General features: G+C 31.2%; 4 protein-coding genes across 4 annotated transcripts; 3 read left to right on the top strand and 1 right to left on the bottom strand.

The window, feature by feature from the left end:
- Window positions 1-3109: 3109 nt before the first annotated feature.
- Window positions 3110-5294, top strand: LOC106757463 (pectinesterase). Its single transcript, XM_014640135.2, has 2 exons — window positions 3110-4302; window positions 4471-5294. Exons 1-2 carry the CDS (start codon window positions 3303-3305, stop codon window positions 5160-5162), a joined length of 1692 nt encoding a protein of 563 aa, XP_014495621.1. The 5' UTR covers window positions 3110-3302; the 3' UTR covers window positions 5163-5294.
- Window positions 5295-7896: 2602 nt separating this feature from the next.
- Window positions 7897-9891, top strand: LOC106756971 (pectinesterase-like). Its single transcript, XM_014639562.2, has 2 exons — window positions 7897-8943; window positions 9091-9891. Exons 1-2 carry the CDS (start codon window positions 7956-7958, stop codon window positions 9777-9779), a joined length of 1677 nt encoding a protein of 558 aa, XP_014495048.1. The 5' UTR covers window positions 7897-7955; the 3' UTR covers window positions 9780-9891.
- Window positions 9892-13997: 4106 nt separating this feature from the next.
- Window positions 13998-16099, top strand: LOC106757120 (probable pectinesterase/pectinesterase inhibitor 7). Its single transcript, XM_014639709.2, has 2 exons — window positions 13998-15027; window positions 15204-16099. The coding sequence occupies exons 1-2, from the start codon at window positions 14031-14033 to the stop codon at window positions 15890-15892; spliced, it is 1686 nt and encodes a 561-aa protein (XP_014495195.1). The 5' UTR covers window positions 13998-14030; the 3' UTR covers window positions 15893-16099.
- A 2103-nt stretch (window positions 16100-18202) lies between these two features.
- LOC106756970 (pectinesterase inhibitor-like) lies at window positions 18203-19046 on the bottom strand. Its single transcript, XM_014639561.2, has one exon. It carries the CDS (start codon window positions 18984-18986, stop codon window positions 18408-18410), a length of 579 nt encoding a protein of 192 aa, XP_014495047.1. The 5' UTR covers window positions 18987-19046; the 3' UTR covers window positions 18203-18407.
- Window positions 19047-19153: the final 107 nt, after the last annotated feature.

The following is a 19153-nucleotide window of genomic DNA, read 5'->3' as shown; positions in this document are numbered from 1 at the left end:
ATTTATTAATTTTATATTTATAATTTTATTTTAATCAACACTTTTAAAGGAATTAATCTAAATTTATTTTTGGTGAACTATATATCATGATCAATAAAACAAACAAACATTTCAATTTTTTAATAATTTACTATGGCTTAAATCTTAATTATAATTTGAGTTGTAAATAGGATCACAACATAGAAAAATTGGCACATATGTATCCAATAACTATTCCTAATGGATATTCGTAATTATTTGTAATTTGATTTTTTTTTAAATTTATATTTGTTTAGACTTATAAAATGATAATCATTTTAAAAATATTATTTTTTAAACTTGTATTTTTTTATGTAATTTATTTAATTTTAAATTTAAGGAATTATTTTTTTATATTAATATTTTTCTATACAGGTTCATTTTCATTGCAGTTTAAAATTAGTTCTCTATTTAAGTTTATATTTAAAGAAATAGTCCAATATCCATGAATATGAAATAATCCAAAAATATTTTTCATTGTGATTATAAAAATATTGTGTTTTTTTTTTTTTAATGTTGAAGATAGGTGTGTCAAAATAAGTTTAGATTTATATTATAATGGATACAGATTTTAAAATAAATATATGATTTTCTTAAACGAAGTTTAAATTGAATCCAATTCATTTAGTTTGAAAATTATTATTTTTTAAATAAATTATAACCTAAAAACAATGACCTTTTTTAAACGTAGTTTGAATTGAATCCAACTCATTTAATTTGAAATTAAAAAAAATTAAATAAATTATAACCTATACGATAACCTTTTGTAATTTTTGTAATTATTTTTTAATATAATTATATATCTACTTTTAATTGTGTATGTTGACTCTTTATTTATTTATCTACCTAATTATATAAAATAATAATTTTATTTATTTATTTTTTATAATATCACTTCTTAATTGTGATTAATGTTTAGTACAAAATTGACAAACACTGTAGTATACTTAAATGAAACAATCTATACAGTGATAAATTGAATTAGACTATAAAATTTTACTCATTAAAAAGTAAGTCAAATTAAATTTAATAATTTTTATCTTAACCCGTATAAGTCTTTACATCCATAATTAAAAATCACTTTAATTTTTCATTTTATAGTACTATTATTACTATTATTGTAATTTTACTTAATTGATATACCACAAAAATATTTGAAATTTACTTAGCGTTATGAATATAAGACCAAAACAAGAAACTAACGATAAGTATAATATTTTTTAATCATATATCGTATTTTTATTTAAATAAAAAGAGATATAAAACGAGACACTAATCTCAATTTATTTTTTATAATCAAATAATTATACATAAACCTTTTCTAAGACACAACTGTGAATGTTTTTATACTTTTGGATCGACAAAAGCTAAAGATTGGGGTTGACATAATATAACAAATAGAAACTAATGGTCAACATCCTATGTATAATAAAAAATCATAGAACTAATCTCTTGAGAGTGTAAATAGTGAATTATTTAAAAGTCAAATTTTCAATGTCTATAATGATTAAAGAATCCAAACTACTCCACGACAAACAATGACATGCTTTAAAAACAAATCCAAAATACTAATTACTAATATCAGACGTGATCACGAGATGTATAGACGTTAGCAGTCCTCTGGAGATTATTATGAATTGAATACCTCATTAATAGTAATCTTGAAAACATAAATATTTTAATGGCAATGCTATTTTCTTAATTTTATGTAAAGCTATAATTTAAGAAATTGTTAGTAAGCTCTTAAGTTTAAAAAACATTAATAATTTTAAACTAAAATTTAAAATAAAACATCAATCAGAATATCATATAAAATATTATTCATTATTATTATCAATATTATTTATCACTATTTTTTTATTGCTATTTTGTTGTTTCTAATTAACATCCTACACTTGTTAATTTTGTCAATACACTGATGTTGGTCAAATAAGCAATGTCTGTACGTGACTTGTCTTTCGTGTTTACGTGTCATATAGCTCGGAACCACCTTAAAGTTGACAAAATAAAATAATATTTGATGTTATTAGTAGGTGTCTTAAAAGGGGTTATTTTGGGATGTTTAAGTTTGGTTTGACAATGATTAGTTAAAAATGGGTTAGATCGACGTAAAATAAATTGAACTTTATATTTGGCCTGTTGTTGAGTTAGCATATCGGTTTGTTTGTTTCTTTTTTCTTCTATAATGGAAAGTCTAAAATTAAAACAATGATGATGGATTGTTAGACTGATTCTAAACTGAAAAAGAGTTGAAACAAATTGTCATTTCAATTATTTCAAATCTTGATCAACATATATATATATATATATATATATATATATATATATATATATATATATATATATATATATATATCAATCAATCTTTGATTAAATTGTATCATATTTTAGTCGAATTATCGGATTGTATTAATACGAAGTATCATTATATGGATTTAAATTTTTTTTAATGTAATTGAGTTAGCCTAACCGATTTGCAGAGTTAACTTGCCAGATTGTCAAACTTGACAAGTGAGATTAGTTTGAACTTTCCGATTAAAAATACTACTCTAAATAATTTGATTTGAATATTTTAAAAAAATATTATAGGTTCAATTTATAATTTTAATTTGATATAATATTTATAATAATATTATAAATATAATACCATATTATATCAAATATTATTTGTCGAATAAAAATTACAATTAGTATATATCTATTTTTAAAAATTAGACCTTTGAAAAGAATGAGAGGTTGGATTAGGATAAAAAAATTGATAACACTATTATTTTTTTTACAATTTTTTCATCTTTTGTACCAGATAATACTAATTTTAATAACTAAATATTTTTGTTTGGTGATGTTAAGAATCATATCAATTAATTAATGGTATTGACTTCAAGAACTAAATTATAACTTCTTCTTCTTTTCATTTTAGGATATATACGAATAAAACCACCATTTATTGCATTCATGTACGATTATAGCTAGTTTCAACGAATTTCTACTCAACAACTTGGAAAATATTTCATGATCCCGAGTTGGTAGCGAGTTCATTGAGTTTAAGGCAGCCACATCAACATCAAGTAGCTACGAAAACGTAAAGTCCTTGTTGTTGACATTTTTTATTCGTGTGGTGCCTTCATTCTAATCTCGGATTCCGATTTACGACCAACAATTTTATAAGATCAAGTTGATCTTCGTCTTGGCCTATATATAACAGCCCCCAACAGCATGAATTTCATTCCGACACATTCTTATACCTACAAGCTTTTCTCAAGTTTTCTTCTTTCAAAAGCCCAATGGCTTTTAAGAACTTGTCCCTTCTTACTCTCTGTGTTTCTCTTGTGTTATCCTCCTTGTCACCGATTTCCATAGCTTCTAATAATAAACGTGATGTTGTTCCACCAGAAACCTTGTGCAGATCTACCCTATATCCTTCCTACTGCAAAACCCTGCTTGCTAATCAAAACGGCACAATCTTTGACTATGGTCGAATTTCTGTCCGAAAGTCCTTGTCCCAGTCCCGCAAATTCTTAAACCTCGTAAACTCATTCCTCCAAGACAGATCCTCTTTGTTGTCTCTTCCCACAACTCGCGCCCTTGAAGACTGTCAGTTCCTCGCTGAACAAAACTTCGAATACTTATCAAACGCACTCGACAATGTTGATAAAGTCAGCGATGATCTTCCCACCACTGAAGGTGAAGACCAGCAAACCATGCTTAGTGCTGCTTTGACAAACCAAGAAACTTGTTTAGAAGGTTTACAGACCACAGCTTCCGATGAAAGAGTGAAGAGTGAACTTCTCTCATCACTCTCTGATGACACGAAGCTTCACAGTGTTTCCCTTGATTTGTTCATCAAGGGTTGGGTGCCTGAGAAGAAAATCTCAACATCATGGCAACCCAATGGAAGACACTTGGGTTTCCGCAACGGTCGTTTACCATTGAGGATGTCTAACCGTGTACGTGCCATCTATGATTCTGCTCGAGGTCACGGAAGAAAACTGCTTCAAGATAGCAGCAACAGTGTACTGGTCAATGATATTGTGGTTGTTAGTCAGGACGGAAGCGGGAACTTCACTACCATCAACGATGCTATAGCAGCTGCGCCAAATAACTCTGCTGCTAGTGATGGTTACTTTTTAATTTTTGTCACTGGAGGTGTGTACCAAGAGTATGTATCCATAGCCAAAAACAAAAAGTACTTGATGATGGTTGGAGATGGGATCAATCAAACGATTATCACCGGTGATCACAACGTTGTCGATAACTTCACAACATTCAACTCAGCAACATTTGGTGAGCAAATTAAATATACACATATCTTCCTAACGTTGTCGTTTTAATTTTTTTATAGAATTTTTTGAAAAGAAAAATATCTAGAACCAAACATGCGCGTTAACATAGCAAGATAACGAATTTATCTCTCTTTTGACATCTAACATGAATTTTCGTGCGCAATTGTAGCTGTGGTAGCACAAGGGTTTGTAGCTGTTAACATAACATTCCGAAACACTGCTGGGCCAAGCAAGCACCAAGCGGTTGCAGTGAGAAACGGAGCTGATTTGTCAACTTTTTACAGCTGCAGCTTTGAGGGGTATCAAGACACCTTGTACACGCATTCCCTTAGACAGTTTTACCGGGAATGTGACATCTACGGTACCGTTGACTTCATATTTGGAAATGCTGCTGTTGTTTTCCAAACATGTAACATGTATCCACGCCTTCCCTTGAGTGGGCAATTCAATGCCATCACTGCCCAAGGCAGAACAGACCCAAATCAAAACACAGGCACTTCCATTCAGAACGCAACTATAAAAGCTGCTGCTGATTTGGCTCCTGTAGTTGGTAGCGTGAATACATATCTTGGGAGACCATGGAAAGAGTACTCAAGAACAGTTTATATGCAGTCTTTCATGGATAGTTTGATAAATCCTGCTGGGTGGCATGAATGGAGTGGAGATTTTGCCCTAACCACCTTATACTATGCAGAGTACAATAACACAGGACCTGGTTCAAGCACCCAAAACCGTGTAACGTGGTCTGGTTACCATGTTATCAATGTTACTGATGCGGTTAACTTTACTGTGTCTAACTTCTTGGACGGGGATAGTTGGCTTCCTGCAACTGGCGTTCCATATACGAGTGGATTGATATAATCAAACATTCAAGTTGCGAGCTAGTTACGTGTAATAAGAGCAAAGTTGCTTAACACTTTTTGTATGTCCATGCTATTGTTTCTCTGTTGTATTTATAAATAAGTAAAATGTTGTTATTTACGCAAATTAATACATATGTTTTAAGTGACTTATATATTACTTATCATAAAAAAATCACTTTACAGTTTTAACTAAATGTTAACTTGATTTTTTTGAATTTCATTATAGTTTTATAAGATGTATATATTCTTATTAATGTTTTATTTAATTATTATTTAAAAAGTATACATTTTTAACACAGAAGTGTAATTTTTTATTTTTATAATTTCAAAATTTTACTTATATCATGTTAAAATGCAGTAAAAAAATAAGTTATAATTAAGTTTCAAATCTTGTGTTTTTTGCTTTTAATTTTCGGATCCAGCTTAAGAGCTACTTGCTTATAGATGTTTTCAATCAATCAAGATCCACTAATAGTGTAAAAAAAAATAACAAAAGATTAAATTGAATATATTTTAAATAGAGAGAGTAAAAAGAAATATTAGTAAAAGTTAATTAAGTATTATATGTAGAAACTGCCGAGAACCACGATAATCCTCTATCATTTTATAATTTTGTATTGCCAGTTTTAAGAAGGTATATTCTAATGAAGTGTCTTGACCCTTGTTTAAGTGACCATTCTTAGATAAGTATCATATATGACGCTACTTACTTAGAGTAACGATATGAATGATATCTTAATCACTTAAAAGAAAAGTTTATAAGATTATTGATTGCTGTGAAGACACTTTTGAAATCCATCAATATCAAAGATATATATTTGAAGGAATATTGTGAAATATTAATAATTTCAGGGTAGATATTTTGGGGTTGGTTTATACTAACTATTTTGGATGTAATTTTATGTTTATTTTTTATAGATATTTTAAAATGGATGATTGGAATTCTCTAATACATCTTATATTAATATGTTCTTTCTTTACTTTTCTTTTTCGGTAATAAGAGAAACATTTAAGTAAACAACCTTATATTATAAACATGGTTATAGATTTATATATTTCGATTGAACCAAAGTCATTAGCATATGAACTGACTAAATTATTTTATATAATCTAAACTCAGTAATAATTTAAGTGGATGCTAATGACTCAAATTCAAAAGCTTATATGTACGAAATATATTAAATTTTAAATCTTTAACTTTTTTATGTATATATATATATGTGTGAAGGGGTTCACTATTTAGCTCAACTTTTTTCTTAGAATCGATGATATATAAATTATCGTTCTCTACATGAGATAAATTCACGATCGAGGTACTAACACTGTGATTACTTCCGCTTATTACTGTTTAAACACATGGATATGTGTTTGCTTCAGGTGATTTTAGATTATTCCTGGGAGCAGATTTACAGGATAAGTAGGTATTTGCTTCCTCGCATATATATATATATATATATATATATATATATATATATATATATATATATATATATATATATATATATATATATATATATATATATTTTATTTTTTTATTTTTTTTTTCTCACTTGTCCACCAACCAGCCCCTGGACCTAATTATTTTACTTTTGGAAGATGATTTAAGGAAGAGTAATAAATAGATAAATTTGAGGAGATAAAGAGAATATATATATATATATATATATATATATATATATATATAGAGAGAGAGAGAGAGAGAGGTTTAATTGCTTCTTTTGTCCCCAGTTTGGTTGAAGTGTGTCAAATTCGTCCTCCTTTTAGAAAAATGTCAATTTCGTCCTTATATAGAAAAAATTTGTGTCAGTCAAGTCATCTCCGTTAAAAGTCATTGCTTTCAAAACTCACTTTATCCACTGCAAAATCAGGGATCGGACCCATGAAGTGGTTATTATTCAAAACTCACTTTAAGTTTTTATCATTGCTTTCAAAACTCACTTTAAGTTTTTAACACCATTAGTTTGCTTTTAACGGAGATGACTTGATTTTTCTATATGAGGACGAATTTGACATTTTTCTAAAAGGAGGACGAATTTGACACACTTCAACCAAACTGGGAACAAAAGAAGCAATTAAACCTATATATATATATATATATAATACAAAGAGATGTTGATTATCAGGTTATATATTAAGCATACATGGCTCTGTCGCATGCGGAAATTATCTGACCACATACATTCCTGAGAATCTCTCAAACATTATTCTATTTGCAACATTTTAGGAGCATCACCAGAAATTGACTTTCCGTGGGATATAACGGCAGCACAACACAATCTTGTCTGATATTCGTCAAACAATCCACTTTAGTTTAGTTATTCTTATGTTTTGCGTTCCCGTGTCTTGTGATTGCTGGGAACCAACCCCACCATTCACAAGCTTAAAATCATATCCAATTCGTTATCTGATAATTCCATTACCAAACAAATCTTCCTACCAAATTAAAGAAATACACCTAATATTCCTGTGAATATTTGCATACATGCATGATGCTTTAAACCTAATGAATGTTCGTCCTAAATTCTTAATCAAAACATTTCTCATGTACATTGCAGTTTGATTTAGAGTTGTTGACTATGTTAATGGTCGCCACGACATCAACACAAAGTAGGAAACGAAAATTCCTTAAAGTTGACTTCCCTTATGCCATGCATTGATCAACCCATTAATAACCCTGATAAGAACCCAGTCCTATATAAGAACCCAACTATGTATGCTTTGATCACATCTTCTAAACAATCTTCAAGCTACAAACAACTCTTATTTGTTATTCTTCCATCCAAAAATACCAATGGCTATGGCTTTTAACAGCTTGTACGCTCTCACACTCTTTGTTTCCCTTCTGCTATCCTTCTTCATGTCGATTTCCATAGCTGATAATAGCCATGCAGTTGTTCCACCAGAAACCCTATGCCACTCAACCTTGGACCCTTCTTACTGCAAATTTGTTCTTGCTAATCAAAATGGTAGCATATATGACTATTGTCAAATTTCTGTTCGAAAATCCCTGTCCCAGTCTCGTAAGTTCTTGAACGCGATGTACTCATATCTTCAAAATCCCTCCTCTCTCTCCCAACCAACAATCCTTGCTCTTCAAGATTGCCAATTACTTTCTGAACTAAACTTTGAATACTTATCAAAGACACTTGACACTGTCGATAAAGCTAAGGATGTTCTTCCCACCTCTCAAGAAGACGATGTTCACACATTGCTTAGCGCTGTTTTGACAAATTACCAAACTTGTTTAGATGGTCTTCAAACCTCAGCTTCAGATCCAAGAGTGAAGAATGGTCTTCTTTCCCAACTCTTGGATGATATGAAGCTTAACAGTGTCTCACTTTATCTGTTCACCAAGGCTTGGGTTCCTGAGAACAGAATATGGAAACCCCATGGAGCCATCCAGAATGATGGTTTACCCTTGAAGATGTCAAACAAAGTTCGTGCCATTTATGATTCTGCGAAAGGTCAAGGGAGAAAACTGCTACAAACATCGGATGACAGTGAAAGCGTTTTGGTGAGTGATATCGTGGTGGTTAGTAAAGATGGAAGCGGAAACTTTACCACCATAAACGATGCCATAGCTGCTGCACCAAATAACACAGCTGTTACGGATGGCTACTTCATTATTATTATCAGTGAGGGTATATATCAAGAGTATGTATCTATAGCAAAAAACAAGAAGTTCTTGATGTTAATTGGAGATGGAATCAACCGGACAATTATAACTGGCGATCACAATGTTGTTGATGGCTTTACAACATTCAACTCAGCCACATTTGGTAAGCATAATTAACATCCTAAATAAATATAACTAACGCACGATCTTTTCTCATGAACGTGAATATATATCTGAACTTCAAATATTCTTGTTAATTAGTCACTGAAATCACCCTCTAACATGTTAATTTGTTGGTGACTTTTTTCAGCTGTGGTAGGACAAGGATTCGTAGGTGTGAACATAACATTCCGCAACACTGCTGGGCCAAGCAAGCACCAAGCAGTTGCAGTAAGAAATGGAGCAGATATGTCCACCTTCTATAGCTGTAGTTTTGAAGGGTATCAAGACACTTTATACACTCATTCCCTGAGACAGTTTTACCGAGAATGTGACATATATGGCACAGTTGACTTCATATTTGGAAACGCAGCTGTTGTTTTGCAAAACTGCAACATGTATCCCCGCCTTCCGTTGAGTGGACAATTCAATGCCATCACTGCACAAGGTCGAACTGATCCAAATCAAAACACCGGCATTTCCATACAAAATGCCACTATAAAAGCAGCACAGGATTTGGCTCCAACGGTTGGTACTGTGGAAACATACCTTGGAAGGCCATGGAAGGAGTACTCAAGAACTGTTTATATACAGTCTTTCATGGATAGTTTGATAGCTCCTGCTGGTTGGCATGAATGGAATGGAAGTTTCGCACTCAGCACATTGTACTACGCAGAATATGATAACACGGGTCCTGGTTCAAACACTGCAAACCGAGTAAACTGGTCTGGGTTTCATGTTATCGATGCCAATGATGCGGTAAATTTTACTGTCTCTAGCTTCTTGGATGGGGATGATTGGGTGCCTCGAACCAGCATTCCGTACCAGACATCTCTGTAATTGTAGTTGCAAACTTTACTTGGATTCATATACTTTCATAGATCATGTTGAATGTTCTGTTCCATTTCGATTTAGCCACATAATGTGGTAATGAATGAATCAATGAATTATACAAATCTCATCTTTCTCTTTGATTTGGGTTGTCTTGTTTTTATTGGTTTATATCAACTTATTTTATTTGTTTGATATTTTAACATCATATCTTATTCATTAAATTCTTCCACTTATTAAAAGCTATTATTATTTAAAAATAGCAAACATAAGAAATAACCAAAATGATGCATTAAATATGTAGGTTTTAATTATCAAGTTACTTAAATCATAATAAAGGATACTAAATAATTTAAATAAAAAATGAAAACTAACCAAATTAAGCTCACTGAAAAAAGTAGTTTCTATAATGTATTTCAACATATCAACATTAAATTTTTAACAGTGCTACGTTAGACTTTTTATAAATATTTGCTTCAAAATTTAGTTTTTCAGAAAGAATATTTTTGTCAAAAGACAAAAGCTTAATGGTTGTGATGACATTGCAAAAGGAAAAAAAAAAGATTGAAAAGAAGGACCTCATTTTTGCGTGGTGCAAATTGAAGAACAGTTGCTTCTTGTGTTTAAAAAATCACACATTTTATCCAAAAGGAATGGTTAATTTGGAATATAGTTTCGATTCACCAGTCCAAGATATTAAAAGAACGTCAGATTGCTGCAAAAGGAAAGTAAGAGGGTGCAGAAAGCAGCTTCCGTATTGAACCCATTGTTTCGACTATTGGGCCTTACGAATTGGGTTCATGTGAGATGAGTGATGGGGGCTTCTTTCCACATCCATAGTTTTCTACCTGCACCTCTAAATTTGTCCTTCTTTCCATTTTGTTCCTCCAATAAATATATTGAATAATTTAATATAAGTAAATCGTGTTTCTCACTATATAATCCAGTTAACATTGCTTAACCGGAATTTGAAATCTAGAATAAAATATTGAATTCGGCTCTTGAATAATTTAACAATATTTAACTATACATAATACTATTTTATTGATAAATATATTTAAAACAGAGTAATAATTAACTCTCACATAAAAAATTATAAAAAAAATTGTTAAAAAAATATTTTTCCTTTTTTTATTATGCTTTTCTCTTTCATGTTAAGAAAACTAACCCATGTAAACTTGAACTTTTGCTAATAAGCATATTTTAAGACCTTGTCCTCTTATAATGTTCTTAATTGTATCAAGTTCGCATACTAGGGCATCAAATCGAGTTATTTTTGTCACTTCTATAAAATCCAAAAACTGTGGATAAAAATCGTATTTATATATTTTTAATAAATATATAAATAGTTTTCTTATATCATAAAATTTGAAGGAAACAGAAATGTGGTTCAATTAAAAAAAAATCTCTAAATTCATATAATGTCCGTAATGAAACTTAGATCTTCCACGTTTTAAATAGACGAACTATCCCATAAAAAAAGACGAACTAAAACGAAACTATCTAATGTTAAATTTATTATCATTCTACTCAAATTACATTTTGTGTTTTTTAAATGTATATCTTTTATACTCTTGATACTTTATTACAAATTGTCATTTTTAAAATATAATATTTATATAATTGGTAGCTTCCATGCAAATATAACGTGCTTCCTTTGACTTGGATTCGATTTTGATACAAACAACTTGCTCGAGTTTTTCAACTACTGTACATAAGAATAGTTTTATAATGACTGATTTTGACTTTGGTGGCAAATTCACAATTTATAAAAAGCACCAAACTTATCATAAATCAGAATATAATTAACATTTTCAGAATTTTCGATCTAGTTGAAGCAACATCTACTCATTAATATAAAGAAAAGTATAAATATAAATTATTTCATATTAGAACGAAATATATAATTATATTTAAGATTAAACAACATAATTTTTTTCAAGTAATTAAAAAACCAATAATCATCATATTTCCGATGTAGGATTAAGATCAACGGTTTATTATTTTATGACTTATAAAAGGGTTCAAATATTCATTTACGTACTTCTGTTTTTGTTATAATAATATAATAAATACAAAATCATATACTTTTTTATCTTATAGTTAAATTTACAGAATTCAACATAATTCTTCTATCGCATGACTATTTTATTTAAATTTTTAGTCATTCAATAACAAACATCTCAATTTACTACTTACGATTGAGCAGTCATATGATACAATTCAATAATTTAATTATTGATTGTTATGTGGATTGTTAGAAGTGTTAGCACTAGTATGGTTTTGCAGAGGAAGTAATAAAAGGAGTTTAATTATTGAGATTCCGCGTTGCATTATTTTTGAAAAGGAAAAGGTGGGAGCAGGGGCAGGGTGTGTCTATTTTTTCAAAGGAGTTTTGTATATATAGAATAGTCTATAGTGTAGTGAATCCTTAACCGTTCGACTTTGGAGTCTTCTTCTCTATTGATCCCAGCTTGCCCAATTTGGCAGATATTGTTTACTGAATATTTTCTGCAGCGTGTGGGCCCTTCACCGCCATAAACATATAGCATATATAGCTATATAAAAATGTCAAGACCAGAGTTTACGCGTTAACAATCAAGGTCAAAACTACACACTCTTCAGATCTAACTTCCTAGCTTTCCTAAAAAAAACAAAAACAAAATCAACCAAGTCTCTCCATTATCTCTAATCTTTACTCCAACATGTATCAATCGTCTTAATTTCTATACACATTTACTTAACCATGATTCATGTTTCATGGATATTTGTTAAAAATTATTCCAGTTCATTACTTTGCAGAATCAGCTGTTATGACTTTCTGTCTCTGTGTTCAAGCAAAGTCAAATTTTCCTTTTCATGTTTCCATTATTCTTTTTTCCTGTCTGCCATCTTTTAATTTCAAACAGTTAGGCATCAATATGGGAAGCCAAACGTTTTCTTTGGGCTTCAGCCCTTAATTGCTTTTTGTTCTCAGTATCAGCTGGCTTCCACTTTTCAACACACAAAAATACTGTGCTTTATTTTTCATGTCTTTTCAACCTCAATACATATAATTAATTAAACATTTTTCATGTTATGGGACCTTCTTACTTATCATTCTACTCATAATGTCTTCTGTGTTACATTTACAGACACTATTCATGTAAAACAAATAATTCTGAGGCAAACTGAAGTTTCTTCCAAATCAATTGAGAATCTGCAAATACAACTTGTGAGTTTTTATAAATAATCTTTTGTAAATTTTGAAACATACTGAAATATAAATATAGTTTTGGATGTAATGAATCACGTTAATTTATTGTATAGTTTATTTCTTTTTTTATTATCTTCTTCCAATTGAATATATTATGTTTTTGTTTTCCATTTAAATGAAAATATATTATAATTTTACCCATTTATATGAATTCTAGAAGACAGCTGACATTAAGAAGAATGTAAACATTCTTTTTGGAAATGGAACCTTTACCTCATTCTTGTTTTGATTGTTTAAGCGCTAATAGTTTGGCAAATGTCCACGTTGTTATTTTTTGTATTTTAATAGTCATTCTCAAATGCCATTCTTTACACAATTATATACTTAGTATGAGTTAGTTAATATCAATCCTTAAATGTGCGATATAACCTTAATATATTGTGATCTTTTCTTATCATAACGCCTTTTTCTCGGTTGGAGCTAATAGTTATTTGGCTAACATATATTTTAAACATATTCTCCTTAATGCGGTAAGATTTTGTATAAGATTTAATTATTTAACGACAAATATAAAACAGGCCATTTAATAATAAAAAAATATTATAAAAAAAGTGGTTCCTTAATTATTTATGAATTACTCCATCATGTAGAAACCTTTATTCATCCCAGTGAATTGCATGTGTTACAAGTACTGTAACATTTATATCCATCTAAGTAGAACAGGACAAATGATTCGGTAGTGTCCCTAATTAATTAATTAATCACCACCTACTGCACACTTCATAAATACATAAATTTATTAAGCAAATCTAATAGTTACAATTTCCAAGATGCGTGTCCAATGTAATTCGATGCAATTGACAAAGTCTTCAATTGTTGACTTGTGACTATGCCATTATACTATCTCTTTAGTTCATAAGCCTGGTCAACCTTCAGCTGCAGTAAAACATGCAAAATAAAAATAAACAATTAAAAAAGTTGCTCCTCTCCACCTATAAATTCATTGAGCCAAACGCAGTTTCCAAGTCACCAAAACAATATCTCTCACTACTATACTACCTAATATGGCTTCCAAGCTTTCTTATTCTCTCTCAATCTTTCTCTTTCTCTTACCTTTCTTTCACATTGTAATAGTTTCCGCAGACACCGTATCAAATCCTGCAACTCCCGTCTCCCCTGGAACCGCATGCCAATCCACCCCAGACCCATCTTACTGCAAATCCGTTCTCCCTCCCCAAAACGGCAACGTTTATGACTATGGCCGCTTCTCCGTCAAAAAATCACTATCGCAGGCTCGAAAGTTCTTGAGCCTCGTCGATAAATACCTCCAGCGTCGTTCTTCTCTTTCCGCCACCGCAATCCGTGCGCTGCAAGATTGTCGTACTCTCGGGGAACTCAACTTCGATTTCCTTTCCAGTTCCTTCCAAACCGTCAACAAGACAACCAGGTTTCTCCCTAGTTTTCAAGCCGACGACATCCAAACCTTACTCAGCGCCATTCTCACCAACCAGCAAACATGCTTCGACGGTCTCAAAGACACTGCTTCCGCTTGGAGCGTCAGAAACGGTCTCACACTCCCTCTTTCCAACGACACCAAACTCTACAGTGTCTCGCTCGCTCTCTTCACCAAGGGTTGGGTTCCCAGATCCAAAGTCAACACCATGCACCCTACCAAGAAACAACAAGGCTTCCGAAACGGGCGTTTGCCGCTTAAGATGTCCAGCACAACCCGTGCGATCTACGAGTCTGTGAGTAGGAGGAAGCTCCTTCAGGCCTCGGTGGGTCAGGCTGTTGTCGTGAGAGATATCGTCACGGTTAGCCAAGATGGAAGCGGGAACTTCACCACCATCAGTGATGCCATTGCTGCAGCTCCTAACAAATCTTCCTCTACCGATGGATACTTCCTTATCTATGTCACTGCTGGTGTGTATGACGAAATTGTGTCCATTGATAAGAAGAAGACCTACTTGATGATGGTCGGCGATGGTATCAACAAGACAATTATCACCGGCAATCGTAGTGTAGTTGATGGCTGGACAACCTTCAGTTCCGCAACATTAGGTAATAATAATAATAATAAATCTTCAATTACATACTATAGTTATGATGTGAGAAATTAGATATTTTATGATTAATCCCCACAAACAAAACTCATTTTAATATGCTTCTAAAAATTATCCAAAGAGAATAATTTTCCAAAGAGCATGTATCTGATAAATTTTTCACCAACGATGCAGCTGTGGTAGGGCAAGGATTCGTGGGTGTGAATATGACCATCCGCAACACCGCCGGAGCCGTGAAGCACCAAGCGGTGGCCCTTCGAAACGGAGCAGATTTGTCCACGTTTTACAGCTGCAGCTTCGAGGGGTACCAAGACACGTTGTACGTTCATTCGCTGAGGCAATTCTACAGGGAATGCGACATCTACGGCACCGTAGATTTCATATTCGGAAACGCTAAGGTGGTATTCCAAAGTTGCAACATGTATCCTCGTCTCCCCATGCAGGGTCAATTCAACGCCATCACTGCACAAGGAAGAACAGATCCAAACCAAGACACTGGAATTTCTATCCACAACTGTAGCATTAGAGCAGCTGACGATTTAGCTTCTAGCAGCGGTGTTTCAACATATTTGGGAAGGCCATGGAAGGAATATTCTAGAACTGTTTATATGCAAACTTTTATGGATGGTTTGATCAACGGTGCAGGCTGGCGTGCATGGGACGGTGATTTTGCATTAAGCACTTTGTATTACGCAGAGTACAGCAACAGTGGACCAGGGTCTAACACCAGTAATAGAGTGACGTGGTCTGGTTATCACGTGATTAATGCCACTGATGCAGCTAATTTTACAGTGTCGAATTATTTGCTTGGTGATGATTGGTTACCCCAGACAGGAGTGTCGTACACCGATAACCTGATATAGAACATCTACTGACTCACACATTCACTTTGTTCTTTTTCTTTTGGTATTTTTTGTATCTTTAAAAAAATAAGCTGGCCACTGCCTGTACTCTAATCTACTAATACCCCTACCAAATGTTCAAACTTCAAAGCATATTGTTTCATTGAAATTAGAATTATAAACCAAATATTGTATTGATTTCTGTCTCATTCTCAATTATTTAGTACTTAATCAGATTGTGACTCTTTCCTGCACCCATCAACCGCTGATTTTGACTTCTGCGATGCTTACCAAAAAATACTATCTACTTTATGCATGACTTTTGTTCAATAAAGATTAATATAAAAATTCCTTCAAATATAGATAAAGATTGGTAAACAGGCAAAAGCACCAAACAGGTAAATTCTTTTTCAAATTTATTAAAATAGTGTAAATTTTAAAAAAAATTACAAAAATTACAAGTATTGCTAATTTGATATCACTTTAGTGTGTTGTATTTTTTTTAATTTTAATTAAAATCGTGATAACTTAGTGTAACTTTTGTATATTGTAAATATAAAATAAAACAATATGCTTTATATATATATATATATAGATAGATATAAATATATATATATATATATATATATATATATATATATATATATATATATATATATATATGTGTGTTATATAAATTGAAGTCGTATCATTTAATACTACTTAAAGTCAAAATTATGTTATATTTGACATGATTTCTTTATAATTAAGTCGTATCACAATAGGACTTTTCGATTTTCACCATTTCAATAATTTTAGAAACAAATGCTTGTCACATTTCTAGCTAATATTGGTACGAAAAGAAAAAAAAACAAATAATAAATAATTTTAATTATATATATATATATATATATATCACTCTCAGTCGTTACCTAAAAGAAGCTTTCGTACTACAGAGAAGAGGAAAATAGAAGATATCCTTCTTTGGTTGCCGTGTGGACGATTTCTTTTGACCAAACAACGCTGACGCCTCGCTTTTACATTTTCTTTAAATAAAAAGGTTATAGAAAACTATGTCTTGGACACAACTTACACTGTGCGGCAGTGATTGAAGTTGTATATACCTATATTGTGTAATGATATCACAATAATATGTAGGGTTTTCTTTTTCTGTTACAGACAATTTTCTAGTATCGGACATATAAATTCACAAATAACATATTTTATATCATTTTTTTAATAAATAAATATGTAAAAAAAATTAATAAATAAACAATGTAATATTTCATTTTAATAATATATAACTATTAAAAATAACATAAAAAAATAATTTGAAGATAATATGTATATAATATTACTACAGTTATTATTACGTATCTATAAAATCAAATATACATGTAAAATAAAAGTGTAAACATACACAATATTTTCAACAACTATATTTCAACTACAGTGATTGATCTATAACCCTTTCATGGTGATGTAATGATAATAAAGTTATAGAGTTAATAATGATTTATGACTTAATTAAATAATCATTTATCAATTAATTATATAACTAATCTTTATATTTAATATATTAAGACTTTTAAAATTTATATTCCCTATCATATATTAATATTTATGTCTGTTAAGAATAAGTTAAAAAGAGTAAAATATGTCAATGTAATACTGTCTTATCATAACTTAAGCAACTTTCTAAATTAATTCGTGAATAAAGAAATCAGAATTTTGGGAGTTATTATAAAAAAAATGAATTGTGATGCTTAAAGAAACATAAATTATTTAAGATTTCATAATAGTGTACGGAACACACTCTTATATAATCTAATAAATTATATTCCTAACTATTAATAAAGTTTTAATCTATTGATTTTTATCTCTACTTAATGATGATATTGGAAAAATATCACCTTTTAAATTTATTGACAATATTTTACCATGATAACCCTTCCATTAATGCTAAATTCATGTGATTGTGATAATAATATAATTTGCTTATGGTGAATAACTTTTTTAGGGTGAATTAATATAGTATATGAGTATTTTTCCAATAGCATCATCTCTTTGTTATTATTATTTATTAATATTATTAATTGTAATTTTTATTTCTATAACGCATAAAAGAACGAGAAAAGAGATATCAGATTATTACAATAAAACAATTTGTGACATTGTTATGGGTTGATAGCCCTTTTATTTTATACCATCATATAACTGTTATTTTTTTTTTTCAAGATATTGAATAGAAATATAATTTAAAATTTTGAAGCAAAAATTAATAGAAAGATGATTATATAATATAAAAGAAGAGGGTTGTACCCTTATCTAATTAATTGTCAAGATCTTCCAGAGAAAAATTGAATGAGATTAAATCTATCATTACATAATTTATGTAATTTCTAAAGCACAACTTATATTTGTCCGAGTCCTTATTTTCTGACTTAGCAGAAAATAAGATAGATACAAAAAACCTCGGATAACAGTGTGCAGTAGGAATATAATGATATAATGATGGAATTGAGATTGACAAGGAGACGATGAATGTCGAAGGATTTTATAACTTATTTGACCTAACGAGGAGCTTAGTAACGGTGATGGAAATGTTGCAGAGCTTGCGGAAGACAGTACTATCAACAGAGAGAATGTCATCATCTCCGGGGATGGAGGCATCGCAAGTGTCTATGGCAGCCAAGGCAGCTTTGAGCCAACGTTGTGCCTCAGATTTCAAACCGATCATCAAGGAGGCAATGGTGTCCTCTAGCTGGCTCTCTGCATCCAAAATGTTCTCCTTGCAATCAGCCAAACCTTGTTGGACATCAGGGTCTAGGTTGACGTCATCAATGAGAATTTTGGCATCACTGAGGATGCCGGAAGCGTTTGTGGCAGCAAACCTAAGGGAAATAATTGCTAAGTCTTTGAGGTTAGCAGTAGGGCTAACTAATGGATCGGATGAGAGAACCTCAATGCAGAGATCTCTGGTCGGAGACTTTGTGCATACCTTATTGATTAGAAGCTTTCCTGTTAGCAGTGTTTCCTTGCCAATAATTAGATTTTCATTCAATGCAACTACCTGGTGTGCCATTACAACTACACACAGAACCAAGGCCGAGAAGAGTTTTGCAAAAAGTTCCATCTTTGATATTTGAAACCAAAGACAAAACTTTTCTTTTCTTCTCGGATTCCTTGTACTGTGTTCGTTGTACTGTATGTTGCACACCAGGATGAGAAATCAATGAGCCCTACGGGAGGGATTTATAGTTGGAGAGTAGCACTCCTGTCCATTGAATTTTCATACCTAAT

Source organism: Vigna radiata, chromosome 3, assembly GCF_000741045.1.
Source record: "Vigna radiata var. radiata cultivar VC1973A chromosome 3, Vradiata_ver6, whole genome shotgun sequence".
NCBI lineage: Eukaryota > Viridiplantae > Streptophyta > Magnoliopsida > Fabales > Fabaceae > Vigna > Vigna radiata.
Note: the sequence above shows the minus strand (reverse complement) of the source record. Positions and strands in the feature narration are given on the sequence as shown.

Bases quoted from the DNA above. Each gene is read 5' to 3' on its own strand.
- LOC106757463 (XM_014640135.2), top strand. From the start codon at position 3,303: ATGGCTTTTAAGAACTTGTCCCTTCTTACTCTCTGTGTTTCTCTTGTG. The intron at 4,303-4,470 runs GTGAGCAAATTA...GCGCAATTGTAG, and splicing joins ATTCAACTCAGCAACATTTG to CTGTGGTAGCACAAGGGTTT.
- LOC106756971 (XM_014639562.2), top strand. From the start codon at position 7,956: ATGGCTATGGCTTTTAACAGCTTGTACGCTCTCACACTCTTTGTTTCC. The intron at 8,944-9,090 runs GTAAGCATAATT...GACTTTTTTCAG, and splicing joins ATTCAACTCAGCCACATTTG to CTGTGGTAGGACAAGGATTC.
- LOC106757120 (XM_014639709.2), top strand. From the start codon at position 14,031: ATGGCTTCCAAGCTTTCTTATTCTCTCTCAATCTTTCTCTTTCTCTTA. The intron at 15,028-15,203 runs GTAATAATAATA...CCAACGATGCAG, and splicing joins CTTCAGTTCCGCAACATTAG to CTGTGGTAGGGCAAGGATTC.
- LOC106756970 (XM_014639561.2), bottom strand. From the start codon at position 18,986: ATGGAACTTTTTGCAAAACTCTTCTCGGCCTTGGTTCTGTGTGTAGTT.